This window comes from Astatotilapia calliptera, chromosome 15, assembly GCF_964374335.1.
Source record: "Astatotilapia calliptera chromosome 15, fAstCal68.1, whole genome shotgun sequence".
In the NCBI taxonomy this organism is placed as follows: domain Eukaryota; kingdom Metazoa; phylum Chordata; class Actinopteri; order Cichliformes; family Cichlidae; genus Astatotilapia; species Astatotilapia calliptera.
Window position 1 is genome coordinate 39,283,987 of NC_137436.1, and position 14,865 is coordinate 39,298,851.

At 39.5% G+C, this 14,865-nt stretch overlaps 2 protein-coding genes across 3 annotated transcripts; both read right to left on the reverse strand.

Annotated features, from left to right (window-relative positions):
- Nucleotides 1-614: 614 nt before the first annotated feature.
- On the reverse strand, nucleotides 615-6,776 carry ptger3 (prostaglandin E receptor 3 (subtype EP3)). The gene is made up of 2 exons (XM_026142385.2): nucleotides 5,850-6,776; nucleotides 615-5,231 (listed from the first exon to the last, which is right to left on the reverse strand). Exons 1-2 carry the CDS (start codon nucleotides 6,645-6,647, stop codon nucleotides 4,935-4,937), a joined length of 1,095 nt encoding a protein of 364 aa, XP_025998170.1. The 5' UTR covers nucleotides 6,648-6,776; the 3' UTR covers nucleotides 615-4,934.
- Nucleotides 6,777-9,236: 2,460 nt separating this feature from the next.
- On the reverse strand, nucleotides 9,237-14,052 carry zranb2 (zinc finger, RAN-binding domain containing 2). 2 transcript variants are annotated; one of them, XM_026143013.2, is made up of 10 exons: nucleotides 13,892-14,052; nucleotides 13,226-13,278; nucleotides 12,998-13,106; nucleotides 12,160-12,242; nucleotides 11,991-12,067; nucleotides 11,711-11,863; nucleotides 11,447-11,610; nucleotides 11,016-11,075; nucleotides 10,304-10,453; nucleotides 9,237-10,082 (listed from the first exon to the last, which is right to left on the reverse strand). In XM_026143013.2, exons 1-10 carry the CDS (start codon nucleotides 13,945-13,947, stop codon nucleotides 10,025-10,027), a joined length of 963 nt encoding a protein of 320 aa, XP_025998798.1. In that variant the 5' UTR covers nucleotides 13,948-14,052; the 3' UTR covers nucleotides 9,237-10,024. The 2 variants fall into 2 exon arrangements, with proteins under 2 accessions (XP_025998798.1, XP_080145552.1); XM_080289426.1 differs by having other exon boundaries at nucleotides 9,997-10,453.
- Between the last annotated feature and the right edge of the window lie 813 nt (nucleotides 14,053-14,865).

The following is a 14,865-nucleotide window of genomic DNA, read 5'->3' on the forward strand; positions in this document are numbered from 1 at the left end:
AAGACCACAAGAATTCATTAAATGCAGTAAGTCTTCTTACTCAACAATAAAAGAAGTATACACCATGCATATCAGATTGATTTATTTAATTCATGACTGATTGAATTTCAACCTCTAAAATAGTCCCAGACGCCACTAATGTCAATGTGAGGTGATGAAAAGGTCTCGTAGCTTATATTTATGGCAGGCATATCGAACGGAAACTCCAGGCTCTTTTTCTGTGCACCTCTTGACAACTTGGCCTTTGGGTTATTTTTACACCTTGAAACAACCCAAGTGCTACAGATCAGACTTGTGATGTGTTTTACTAATTGTAGCCTAGACAGTGTCCTCTCATAACCTCATTACAAGCAGTCTAAGTTACTGAAGCTAGAGCTATAATCCATCCATCCATCCATCCATCCAAACCCCCTTATTAAATGAAATTATCACTTAAAAATTGCATTTTGTATTTACTTGGGTTATTTTTGTTTGTCTGACGAACTGAAATTTGTAAGGGAAAAATATGCAAAACTCTAAGAAGTCAGGAAGGAGGGTAAACACTTTTCATGTACCTCAAACGATGCAAACATGTGAATTAAAACCCTTTTATGCAATGATTGATCAGTACATTGTTTAGTGCAGCATTGTTCTTTTTATTGGTCCATTGGAAACACATTGCACAAGTTCGAGAAGCGCAAGAAGCATACACATGCTTTAGAGTTGTTAACAGCGTTGAAAAGATTTACAATGTCCAAAACATTCACCGTCAAGCAACAATCATCTTACTCTCAAATCATCGTTCTCATAACTCCAACAAAATCTCAGCAAGCCGAGTAAAATATATGTAAATGTAAAATAGTTACGAGTCCACGTGTGACATTTAAAATAGTTCATGTCTTTTGTTTTTTTCATGTAAAGAATGTTAACAGTTTCATTGTTTCTTGATTGATTTCATACACAAGGGGTGAAATTCTAAAATTCAAAGCACAGTTCATGTGTGATAAAGGGTGAAAGTAAACGCAGCAAAGATCCGCTGTCAGACTCAAATTGGCAGCACATGAAAATTTTTTTCCAGTGGGTACCAGAATGCCCAGTTCCTCAGTTTAAAAAAAAAGTTGTGTTTGGCTCAGACTAATTGCAGTTTATTACCACTTCACATTTCACAGGCTGCTTTAATTGGTGTGACAATGAATGACTTATTATTTAAAATCAAAATATGCTTATTAGACAGCCAAAAAAATAATGTTAATAACACAATTATATTCAGCCAGAAGCAGTGAAACAGAATGATTTGAAAGTGCATTAAAAGCTGAACTGATACAAATCAAGTACATATTGTTACATAACTTTAATCTTTGATAGAAAAAAACAACAAAAGCACAAAGCTGTAGAGGTCACAGCATTCCCCACCTGACCCCAAGATGAAAGTCACAAGAGCACTGCCGACGTCGCTGTGTGAAGGTTTGCAGATAGCCCTCGTCTGAGAATCGGGTCCCAGAGTTTGTAAGAATTTAGTGAAACTTCAGTGAGAGCGCACAGAGTTCTCATATAACATTCAAAAGCAGCAGCATGGGAGGAAAATATGAGGACGTGTACCTTTAACGGACATCGGGTATTTATTTACATTCCTTAGAGAAACCTGGCTGGTGGGCCTGACCTCTTTCTATTGAACTGTGCACACACACAACACCACTGTGTGCTTGGTTTAAAAGACTCGAGGAATATTTTCCTCACGTACCTCTTGTTTCTTCCCTTTTAACAGTAAGTAATTTACGTCAGCAGTGACCTGCTCTTTACATCTTTACATGAAATCTGCCATTTCTTCATACAAACAAAAACAAGAAAATCAAGAAAGTCTTATCCAAGTCACAAACATGGAAAAATAAAAAACCCAGTTGACTTTTACAGGATGACTAAACGTGATTATCGAGGAGATTTATATTTGTTTCAGAAAGGAGGGGAAAGAAAATGATTGCAATTCCAAGCAAGTTTAAGTGCAAAATGTCGATCAAGCAAACGATTTTAGAGACAGCCTCTTCTTATCTGGAAATCACAGACATAGACATAAAGCTCGAGTGGCAATCAGTAAATCACTTCCAAGCTTTATCGACTAAGTGGAGCTAAGTGGAGTTGCAGGCATCGCTGTGTTCTGCAGGTTTCTCTTTTTCTTTTTTTAAGTCACCGCGTAACCATAGCTTCCCTTTGATGCTAGTTGCGGTTACACCGTGTGCTCAAAAAGGTGCTGACACAGATGAATGCAGTTTAAGTAAATGATTAAAACTAAATTCAATAGTCCTTAATCCCTGGTTTTAATAGCATTGGTAGTGGGTTCGTCTTAATGTGCACACCTCTTTATAAATCCAAACATTTGCTGTTGTTGGCATCAAATATTAGATCTTGGAGACCTCATATTACTTTGTACCATCCTGGAAACTAATGAACATTCATACTTCATAGGACACAGCTACCATCCAGAAAGCCAGAGAGCACTCCTTGTAAATATTGCTTAGACTTTTACTGGGCCCATTAGGTCGGGAGAAAATTGTGTTTAAATAATTATTATTCCATTTTGTTTTATGTTGTGGGGTTGCGAATTTAATACCCTGATAAATTCTTGACAGCATGTGCAGCCTGTCAGCTCTACGCTATTTTCCTTTGTGTGATTATTTTGCATGTAGAGCCTGAAGCGTCCTGGATAGAAGCCTGGCACAATTACAAGATGTAGATTTAAGTAGTAGCTAAATGAGTCAGTTTATTCCAGAGCAACTTGTAAATAGCTGCATTCACTGTATGAGTGCATGAATGAAACCACAGCGATGAGTGTTTCAAATGAATATCAACTAAGGCATAATGAGGGCACTTGTTGCGACTAATATTTCCTCAGTTTGTGAAGTCTTCGTTAAAATAAAACCTGCTTGTGTCTGTGTAATAACACTTAGTGTGAAATTCAGCCAAATGTAGCCACCAACTCTCCGTGTAACACTCTCCTGAAAGAGGTTTTGTTTCCTGTAACACCTTTTTCACACAACAAACGAGGTTAATCCTTTGAGTGTAAGGCACTCAGCCTTCACAACCAACACAAGATAAACTCTGTCTCAGATGAACAGATACGAGCAAAGAGAAAAAGCTCATTTTTCACATGGCTTTTTGCAGACAACAATTTCCGATTGGATCATTACCACAGAGCCCGTGTGCATTCTCACAGCTGAAAGGCAAAGGCAAAACCAGACATGGCAGAGATGAGAGGACATCAGCCTAATCTTGTTGGCTGATATGCTGAGAAGGCAGAGTTGTGACAAGAATTTGCCCCGTAACCTGAAGGTTACCATGACAGCAAATGAGTCGGCCCCCGAGGCTGTCAAACATTAACAATATGTACAAAAACAAGTACAGAAAATAACATAAATATGGTGGCGTAAGATAATTGCAGCGCCATGCCCGTGGTTTTCTAACAGCAGCATCAACATTTATTCTGGTGGCACTAGAAGCAAACCACCTCGTTAGAAATGACACTGACTTTATCTGAGACCTTAGGGGAAAACTGCACTATACACATTAAAAGGAATTAATAATTCATACCTATTTAGGGGCAGGATTGAGGCTGTAATGACAAAATATAGCGGGTACTAAGAAACAATAGTGGAATACAAATGGGGCTGTCCACAATATCCCAGAAAACCACCAGTGAATGAAAGGCATATATCACAAGACTAAAAACATGTCGAAATCATGTGCCTAACGCAAAATTTCACAAGTAGCAGCAAAGGTGCATTAATGTGACGACTCACATCATTATCGACTGATGGCAGCCTGTTGTACAAGCAGCTTCAAATAAACTGTTTATGAGCTTGTTAGACTTTGTGGTGCTTTGGACATTTTGACATTGACTGTGTTCATTGCACCACTGTTCTTGATTATGATCACCAGTCTATACTTTCATTGATGTAACTGGTTAAAATCTATACTAATCTTTTCTTTTTTGTCCAAACAGGTTTGGCTGGTGAAATTAGGCACATTCGTCGTTACACCTTGTGTTCTCGCAGATCATTAAAACCCTTTAATCCAGTGAAATGCCTCCAGATGTGGGCATTCGTTTCATATGACTTGCCTTCAACATATTTTAAAAGGATGGTTGCCGACAATTACAAACTGTCTCCGTGTGCATTTCATATACAGGAGAAGAAAACTTTAAAACTTCACATTTTCGTAGTCCCAGCTGTTCCCCTAGGAACACCATGTACAGCTTAACTATACAATAAACTTTACAAAGTATAGTCTATACAACAGATGCCAGGCAGGTAGCATTATTGGCATTCAGCACAGAAACAGCAAATATCATAGAGACTAATAAATAATGTTATTTACAACTGCCTCCAGTTTGGAATTTTCCTTTAGTTGCTCCTTTGAGTTTTAAATCAAGTGGTTACATTTCATGTAAGAGATGCTAAAGATATGCACAACCTAATTTAAGCAAGTTACAGTACCTTCACTCACAGACATTCACAAGAAACATTTGTCTTTTAGTTAGCTTATGGCTTCAAGTTACAGAAAGCAGTGAGCATGAGATTCAGCACTTCCGTGTGAGTCAGTTTGAATGCCCCAATACTGAAATATTGAGTTTGTTTTAAAAAAAAGAAAACGGGTGACAATAGAGTTCCTGGTAACTGCACAGCAGATGTTGCATGAGATGACACGGTCATGCGTCCGCATGCTGGTTAGGTGGCTTTGAATGGAATGTGTTTTATGCAAAACGAATGCTCAGAAGACATTTTTCATTTCATTATCAGTGCAACAGAGGCTACACTTGCTCCTGCTGCACAATATCCTTTCATGGGCAGAAATCCATTCCCACTCTTTTGCCTGTTTCATTATCCTGATAGAAAGCTCTCCTGGCTTCAGAGTCACAAGATAGGAATTACTGTGCAAGGCTGGATTCATTTTAGAGGAGGGCATTATGAAGGTTTTGTTTCTTGGTTCTGTTTGTTAAGAGCTGTCTGCGTCTCTTTCTGATCCTCTGAAGAGCAGTTGGAGACAGCATTAGCCATGATGCAGAACTTGCGCAGGAGGATCTCCCTGAGGAGCAGATAGACCCACGGGTCCAGGATCTGGTTGAGGGAGGCCAAGCGTATCGCCGTCAGAAAGAAGTTACAATCTAGATGGAAATCCTGATTGGAGGTGTGGTTTGATGCTTCCTTTGAATTACACTGATCGGACAAGACCTGGGTGGAGAGCATCCTCAGCATCAGCACCTGAGGGGAAGATGTTTGGGCAGAACTTTATTTTTTTTCACACTAAGAGAATGAGGAGAAAGCATGCCATTAAGTGACAAAAGCTTTAATTTACTGAAAAAACAATCACTGGTTAGAAAATAGTTTCTGATTTTGTGTACAGAAGCCTATGTTACGTTCACTAAATCATATAACGGAAACACACTCTAACAACAGTCCTGTCGGGGAATGAGCAAAAACTAATTTTCACGATTGGTCTCTGCTATCACAGAGCTGTGCCTTCTATTAATATCTCACTGGGACTGTTAAATATGTGACTGACAATGCATGATCTCATTGCGCACTATGCAGATCTCTAAACAGGACCCCTAAGTGGATTACCTCTTAATGGCAAAAGGCAGCAGCCTTTCAGAGAAAACGTGCATGACATCATTTATGTGAGGAGAAGATGGATAAAGATTCAAAGCTGTTTGTGACAAGTACTGACACAAACACATTAAAACCAATCAGTGTTTATTTTTAACATTACTTTAAGGGACATAACTATATGAAACTATGACAGCACATTGTTATAAAATATGCCTACGCAAGTACACTGTAAGAAAATATATATCCTGCAGACGCACGTGAAAAACATACCAGCAGAGGAGACCAGCATATAAGCAGGACGCACATAATCCCTAACAACTGGATGACGGTCTCCGTGGTGAGCCGTTCCCACTGCTTTGAAGACTGAGAAGTGCCTGATTTTGTTTTACACCGGGTAACTACGCCCCGGATCGTCACCACATTGCAGAAAAGTGTTATAAGTAGAGCCGAGATCCCGAGTATGGCAAAAGTGGTGGAGAAGAATCCATTTCCTGGGACTTTGGCATCCACCATGCTGATGAAGCACCAGGTGCCCGGCCACTGCTGCGTGTATTCCCCGACCCCTGCTACGGGCAGCAGAGCAAACAGCAAAACAAGACCCCATATAACAGCTAAAATCTGCTTTGTCACACTTGTCTTCATGTGATTCGAGTACCAGTGCGGGTTAGTTATAGCCAAGGCCCTTTCGATCGCCATGGCACTCGCCATGAAGAGAGCGCACAGGCCAAAAGTTGTCATGCACACGCCAAAAAAGGCGCATAACTTGCCAGATTGGTCGATGTCACTCAAATTCCTACCAGATTGGTAAACTGAAATCACAATTGGACTTGTCAAAAGCTGCCCAAACAGGTCTGTCAGCGCCAGAGATCCAATGCAAAGCAAGAAGGACCTTTTCCTTTTATTTTCCTTCTTTCTGTAGGAGATGCACACCAGGATAAGAGCTAGCGAGTTTCCCACCATTCCGGTGATCATCATAGTTATAGGAAATCCAACTGATGCATATCCACAACTGGAATTGTTTGTGCAATTGATTTGGCGCAGTGTCTTGGAGACGTTGGCGTCCAGCATATCTTCTTCACTGGTGGTGTGCAAGCCCTCTAGAGAATCAAAGCTGAATCCAGTTATTGTTTCTAAAAGTGTACACTTATATACAGCTGTTACCCTGTGCGTATCGGTCTGGCATCATCTTGCACTCCAAAGTGCTCCAACTGAATGCGATGCGTAAAGCGCGAGGTGTCCTTTAAACGCTGGAGGCGGGACTACTTCGGGTCCGGAGGAAGCCCATATTCTCACTGTGCTGTAATAACCACTGTCCTTATGTGTCTGGAATAAGGGCACCGGTAAGTAGGGACCAGACATCGACCCTCCGGTGTTCTGCCAAAAAGCGATCGATGTTTCTGTGCGGTTTTCTTTTGTGTCTAACATGCTTGTATTGGTAAACAGGCTTCAGGCGAAATGATTTACAGGGGGTTATAACAAAGATAAAGAAATTAACTATCTTGCAAGTATCTTTATGACGTTATAACAATGTACCCACATTATAATCCATCCGGTCCTTTTTAGCCAATTAAAATATCTTTTCAGACACAAGTTATGTTTGTTGCCTTTTTCTGTTTCCAGGTTGGCCAGACTCTCTTGAAAAATATATTTAATGACAATGAAAACTTTTACCTCGATAAATACAAGTCACTTTGCCAAAAACTGATTGGAGCTTCTATGTCCGATAGCCATGTTTGCCATATTGTATGCCAGAAAGTTATTTACAGCATTTTAAATACCAGTGTTGTGATCCTCTGCCAAAAAGTGGTTTCCTGCATTTTCCAACAAATGATTGCCGGTATTTGAACTGTTGTAAATGAGTTGTTGGACTGCAATCTGTCAAACCTATCTCCCATGAATGATATCAAATCATTTTCAGGCAGAAATAACGTCACAAGAAGCTGCAATCAGTTTTTGGCAAGTTGACTTTTATATGCCCTTTATTTATCTGGATAAAAAAGTGTTTGTGGCATTAAACATGTCTTTTTTTCTCCAAGTGATCTGGCCAAAAGGGCATCAATAATGCAATAAAGATAACATCGTTCTATAAAGATATTTTAAGTAACCTGAAAGGACTGGTTTGATTATAATGTACATAAAGACAGTTGCATACAAAACTCTTGTGACGAGGAATTAGTAAGTCAAAATGTTGTTATTAACTTACATATGGATTTTTTCACCCCAGAGGTGAAAATCTTCCACAAAGAACTCTTTACAATGTAACTGTTACATTGTAAAGAGTTCTCTGTTACAATGGCAACACATTTGATAGTAGATATTCTATCAGTAGAATAATCTATTCCCCCATCAAAACAATTGATATCAACTCTGCACTGTCACCATCATGTGCCTATATACTAAGAGACTTCACACTTTGCTAAACTGTATTTCAAAATAGACTAAGCAATTTTATCTTACTTGTTAATTTATTTTAAAAAGCCATTTTATTGTGACATAAACAGCCTATTGCATATAATTTCAGCATAGTCACAATTCAAATTTTACAGTTTTATTTGGATTTTTTAACTCTTGAGCTCCCAGCTTCCTCTCTCACCTCTGTGGGCTGTCTATCCTTCAACCTCCTCTACCAGAGGCCTGGGAGCTTGAGGATCCTGCGCAGTATCTTTGCTGTTCCCAGGACTGCGCTCTTCTGGACCGAGATCTCAGATGTTGTTCCTGTGATCTGCTGGAGCCACTTGCCTAGCTTGGGAGTCACTGCAGAGTGCTCCAGTTACCACTGGGACCACTTTTACCCTCACCCTCCATATCCCTCTCACTTCCTTTTTGAACATAAGATTTTAAAACCTGAGCTTTCTGTGTAGTCAGCACTCTATTATTTATATTGCATTTCTTCAGCCATTTACTTTGAACTATCGTGTTATAGTTCGTGTTTGGTTCTTTAGTATGAATCTCGCAAAATTTGAAATTAAATGTACTTTAATAATTGTGCGAGGAAAGTTGACTATGTGGCCCAAATTCCTCTTTCCGGTTGTTTTTTGCATTTAATATAATCTGTCAAGCCAATAAATGTTAACTAGACCAGTGGGTTTATTTTCCCGCTCCTGCACCCTTGGATAAATCTGGAATTTATCAACACAGACCATGACAGTGGCAAACAGCTTCACTTCCAAGGCAATTGTTAATCCAAAGGGTATAACTTCGAGCTATAATGAGTTTTAATGAAGCAGCACTGTCATTGCTTCCGCACAGATTACCAGCTTAGTCAAAACTGCCATCTGTTGACCACACTGAGAACAGTTCAGTGAAAAGACCTTATTAACGGTACAGAAAAAGTTATTGTAGATTGTTTTTTAGATTTACAGTAGTGTAGATTAGGATGAAATTTGGTGTTAATATTTGAAAACATGAAAACTTTCAGCCCATAGCCGAAGATCACAAAAGTTAAGATCACTTACTGTTAAGATGAGCTTTGCAAAGTGGCGACACTAAACAGAACCAGACCAAATACAACCCCAACTTCAAAAACATGTATATTTCCCCTCTTGACGAACTTCTACACATTTTCTCAAATACTCAAGTTTAGAATTAAGACAGCTTGACTTGACAACCCCAACCTCTCAACAAAACCTTCATATTAAACACAGTATTAACAGGAAGCAATGTTGACAGGATTTTATTTACACGAGTACATTTCAGGTATTTTAATCAGTAAAGACTGTTCTGCCATGTTACCAGAAATGTTACTTTTTCTGCACTAATCTGGAGCAAAAAGGAAAAAAAAAAGTGAATTAATTTGTTTCAAATTTAAAGAAATAATCAGTAGCATGGAGTCCAAATATGCCACAATTACGTAAAAGAAAAAAAAATTAAACCTAAACTGAGAAACCAAGAACGTACTTAAAACAAGCATTATCAAAAAGTAAAATACTTACCTTGAAAACACAAAATACAGGACATTTATCATCAAAATCAAACAAACAGGCCAAAATTCATACCTAAATCACAAGTAGTCTAAATTGGTGCTGAAGAATTCACCCTTACTTAAAAAAACAAACCATTTAGTTGTTAGAAAAACCATTGGTGTCTCTTAGGGCCCCAAAATTAAAAAAGGACAGATTTTGCTCCGATTTCTTCAGAAACTAAGTGTACTGCCATGAAGATATTAAGTGGGTTTAAAATGGAATACAGCCTCTTGACACTATATTTAATTTTCATATAGGACCAAACATTTATGTTTATTGGAAACCTATACAAACACTCGTCACATATCGGGATGAATATGGTTTTAAAAAGGGAGCTGCTGCCTCTCTTTCGCTGGGAGGGGTTTAAGACTTTTAATGAAAGTATACTGAAAGGAGGGTTGGGTTTTTCTGTCTTTGTTTTTTGGCAACACAACATGCACTTCCACTAGGATTCCTTTTCTTGTATTAAAGACAGTAATAAAGTTATTTCTTTTTTGAACTGGAGCCAGAATGGGACGATCCCGAAGAGTTGCCACGCCGCCTGAAATCAAACAAAACACCATGGGAAGAACAAACAGGTTAGCACGCTTTACCATTAACACTCAGTTTATGCATAACCAAGTACAAGGTCAGAATAAATAAAAAGCGTTATAAACATGGCAAAAGTGTGAACGTATTTCTGTAAAACTGAATTCCCATAAGCCAGGCGACACATGGCTAACAACAATCAGTGCCATTGTGGTATTCCACAGAAACCCAAACCTTTCGGACGAACGCGATCTAGAACGCCTCCGTTTTCTCCCTCCAGATGATGACCTGGAGCGACTGCGCTTCTGTCTCCTCTCAGGTGAGGAGGAGGGGGAGCGGGACCTCTTCCGGGGAGAGGAGCCCTTTCCAGACCTGGAGCTGGATCTTTATGAGGAATAAACCAAGCAGTGAGGTCAGTAAGGTACAACAGGGTCTCACCAATGTGGGTATCTCTATCAAGCTTCTCTGATAAGGAGGGGGTTAGGAGCACTTTGCTACGGATCACTGGTACTGAGAACATTTCACTCAAGATGCTATGTCTCATTGGTTGAGTGTACTTGGAATTACTTTAAATGTAAATAAAGAAAAATGTGCTTCTTTTTAATATAGTCCCAATAACTGAGTGGGTAAAGCAGGAGTAACTCTCGAGAGATGCTTGATAAAGACCCGAGATCTCTATTTACACGTACAAGCTAAAGTAAGCTTTAAACTCAATACTAATTGCACTCTCAGGCCTAATTGAAATGTAAGCCCACATAAAGTGAGTGAAAACAATTTACTACATTAAACTTCCACCCTGACTTTCAATTTTTTCCTCTCTCAGCAGATAATTTGGGAAAAAAAAAAAATCTCTGCCAAGTAAGAGCTAAGTAAAAGGACTGCTGTGGACCTTTCTGCCCCACACATACACTCCCTAACGGGAGAGAGTGCATGTCACCTCATTCACCTGGAGCGGGACCTCGAGCGAGATCCAGATCTGGAACTGGATGAGCTTCTAGAGCGGGATCTGAAAGACAAAAAACACAAAACCTTTCCAATATTTTCTACAGAAGGACAGAGCTATGCACGGTGGTTATGTGGAAACAGGCACAATTAACAGCAAGCTACTCTTAGGAAATACCTAAAACTGCCTCAAAGCATCGGCGAGTATTCAATATACCTACAGGGTGGCTGGAATTAAAGTAATGAAAACAGGAAAAACAACAATATCCTAGACACACGGATCCCATATGAATGAATACAAGGTAAGGGTTTAGAAGAGGGAGGACAACAAATGAGCACAACAGGACATTTAATTGATGTTGATCAGTAAAGCAGAAGAAGATTGAGCCGATACTGACATTTTGCCCGGAGTTACCCTTGACCTGTACCCTTTACCTGGACCTAGACCGTGAACTGGAGCTGGAGGAGCGCGAGGAGGAGCGGGATGAACCGGAGCGGCTGCCCTTTTTCTTAGCTGGCTTATCATCATCGTCGTCACTGGCAATCAGGTCGTACTTTGACAGGTCACCATCTTCATCATCATCTTCCTCCTCATCATCCTGCAAAGGAAGTGCTTTTTTGTTGTTGTGCTTTTTTGTTTTTAATAAAATCATTTTATAATATCCAGCATTTTTTTTAATTTACAATCATCAATCTTACATCCAATTTGTATTTGGACAGGTCACCATCTTCCTCCTCCTCTTCATCATCTTCCTCCTCCTCTTCTTCTTTTGGGACTTCCTTCTTTTCACTTTCTTTTGAGGAAGACGTGCTGTTGGTCTTGCCACGGTATTTTTTCTTTTTCCTACCAAACTGGTGGAATAAGAAACAGCACATCTCTATAAATCTGAACACTGCCAATGTCGACTTCCTCTGAAGCCAAAATCTTTCACTTGTCAAACATCAGAGCAGCAATCTTCGGGTACCAGATGACACTTACCTCATCATATTCACCGTCAGATTCCTCCCGTTCGATATATTCCACATTTTCTCTTTCATTGAACCCTCCACCGTAACCTGAAAGCATTACATAAGAAAAAAAAACCCCATCAATAACTGATGATCAAAGTAACAAACAAAAAAAATATTTACAGAATATATTGAGTTACCTGTTCTTTCTTCAAGCTTGGCATATTTGGGGGTGTTGCACATGTTGCACTCCGACCGTCTCGCCCAATTCACATTTCCACATCTTTACACACACAAGAAGGTGGAGGGAAATGCTGGTTAGAGTACTATTATATCCCAAAATCAGCAACACTATTTGTTACAACAATATCCCAGATGAAGGTGTCCACAAACAGCATCTAGTTTACAGCAAAGGTAGGCAAGTTAACTTCTAACTCGTGTGTGACATGTGGAAAATCTCATATTTGTGTCATATTGCCCGTAGCTTGTCAATCAAGTAAACTGGAGCTTGCAGTGTTACAAACTGTGGTTGCTCTCATTTGTCTGCAACAATGCAAACCATAAAATGTTGAGTGGTACTTTGCATATTCGAATTGCAAGTGTCAAATTTCTTGCAAATGTGTTAAACCACAGACTCCTGTACAAAAACTCCTCTTATTATATCCCACATGGGACTCATTGTAAGTTCTTCTTAAATAATTTAGATTTATGGAAAGTGTACATGGGATTTTTGTATATATGCAAAAGTGCCAAAGAAGACGGAGTCTTTTCTAACATTTTTTAAAAAAAGTACCAAACTTTTATCCGATGCTGGAGGTACAAGTTACGAATATAAATGAGAAAAAATATTTTCCTGGTATTTATCAGAACTTTTTGCACATTTTCAGCAATAATAGTGATTGGTAATTTGGACCCTGCCTCACTCACGAATTATGAAATCTTTATTTCTTGCACTTTATAATGTACAAGTGAAAAACACGAATACCAAAGACACCTATCTGATATGGTGCCAAGACGTTTTTTGTGATGATATCATACGTTTTGCATTGCCAGTCATTCGCACTGAAGAGGCCTCGACTCTTTTCAGCGAGCGTTTTTCCAATCTCCGTCCCTCCCGCCTTCATCATCTTCGCTTCTGTAGTTTTTTCTGCATTAAAAAATAAAGTAAATTAAACCAACCTATTTTAAATGATTATGCAAAGGATAAAGATTATTTGCATTCTTAAGCTTTACATAACAGCAATAAGAGACAGAAGGGGGACTCACCTCTACCACATCTGTTGCAACTTGTCCTTCTGGCAAAGTTCACATTTCCACATCTGCAAAAGCAAAATGTTACATGCAGGTAAGGCTTGAGCTCGTTCCTCACTCGCTTTGACATGTGTGAGTATGCTGCAGGCTGGTGCAGTTTATTCATCTTTCCATTAGCCTGTGCTCCTTCCTCAGACACAAGCCTGAGCCGCGACAAATGCAGCAACTGTGTCCGTACGCATTTAACGGAGTTCACTGGAAACACGATACTGCTGACTCCGGATAAAAACTCTTCACTCATGACCACTTGGCCTCTACAACATCATAAACACCACCCATAACAGCAGCGAGTGCAAACACTCAACCCAACCCACGTTAGCTAACCACGGCTAGCGTGCTAAATAGCATTTCTGCGCCCAGGAGAGACTAGCACGCAATATCCCCCTTGCATTGATATTCTCCAGCATGTAAGCTTGAAACCGTGTTCATTCTGTTCTGTTCTAGGCCGAAACTGTGAGTGAAAGTGCTCCATTTTATTGAGCTGCTGAACGTTAGCATGAGTCACATGCTAAAAGGCCTACACTTGCTAACCTTGCTGTTAACAGCTGCACACTAAGCACCAGTCTATTGCTACACAGAGCCCCAAAAACTGTGATTTATTCACTGTGTTGGAGTACGTACTTTTTATCCGGACATATCCAGTCCCCGTCGCTGACTCGAAAACTCTTTCCTGACATTTTAGCGCCTTTAAGCTCTACCTACCCTCGCTGGCAGACTACGCTGCGTTCACCACTGTGTCCATGCAGCACAAGCTATCTCCACCCTCCCTACACTGCCACCTTCAGGCGCCTGCCGGTACTTATTTAAAGCCACTTCCTCCAAGAATAGAATAGAAAACTTTATTTGTCAATTTCTTCAAATGTACTTGCCATACAAAGGAATTGAAATTACGTTTCACACTGTCCCATGCGTAGACATTGACAACAATAAAGTGCAGATGCACAACAAAAACAGCCCTAACAATAAGGTAATATTAAATAGGTAACAGGATAGACAAAAAATAAATAAAATAAAGTGCTCCAACAGTGTTCCCTGGAAAATAGTATACTAGTCTACTTGAGGTAGTCCCAGGTTGTGGTTGGTAGGGGTATTTTGTTTTAATGCAGCATAAGACTATAGCAGCAGTAATAGTAATATAATAATATAAATAGTGCTAAAAGAAATACTAAAAATATATAGCAGCAGGTGTGTGCAATTGCAATGCAGAGGTAGTTGTTTCCAGTCAGGAATGTTTTCCAGTTCTTAGTTCAGAGAGTGTTTCCTTGTTGGAGAGTGTGCTCTGAAAGTGGAAATTTATATAATGAAAAAACACTTTGCATTATAAAGTCGAGTGTCATTTGTGTTTTGATACTCTGAGCAGCAGTTCACAAACACATAGAGCCTGTTGGCCATTATCGGATCGGATGCTCCTTTTACACTCAATACAACCACCTTACCTAACATGACCTGACCTCCTAGTGCCACACATGAACTTAAATAAGCAGCCAGCAGTCAGTTCAGGTGTCCAGTCGTGTTTTATTTATGCAGCTTAGGAGTCTCCGTTAGCTCAGATCACTTTTAAATAAAAGAGATATAGAGGTGATTCTAACTACATA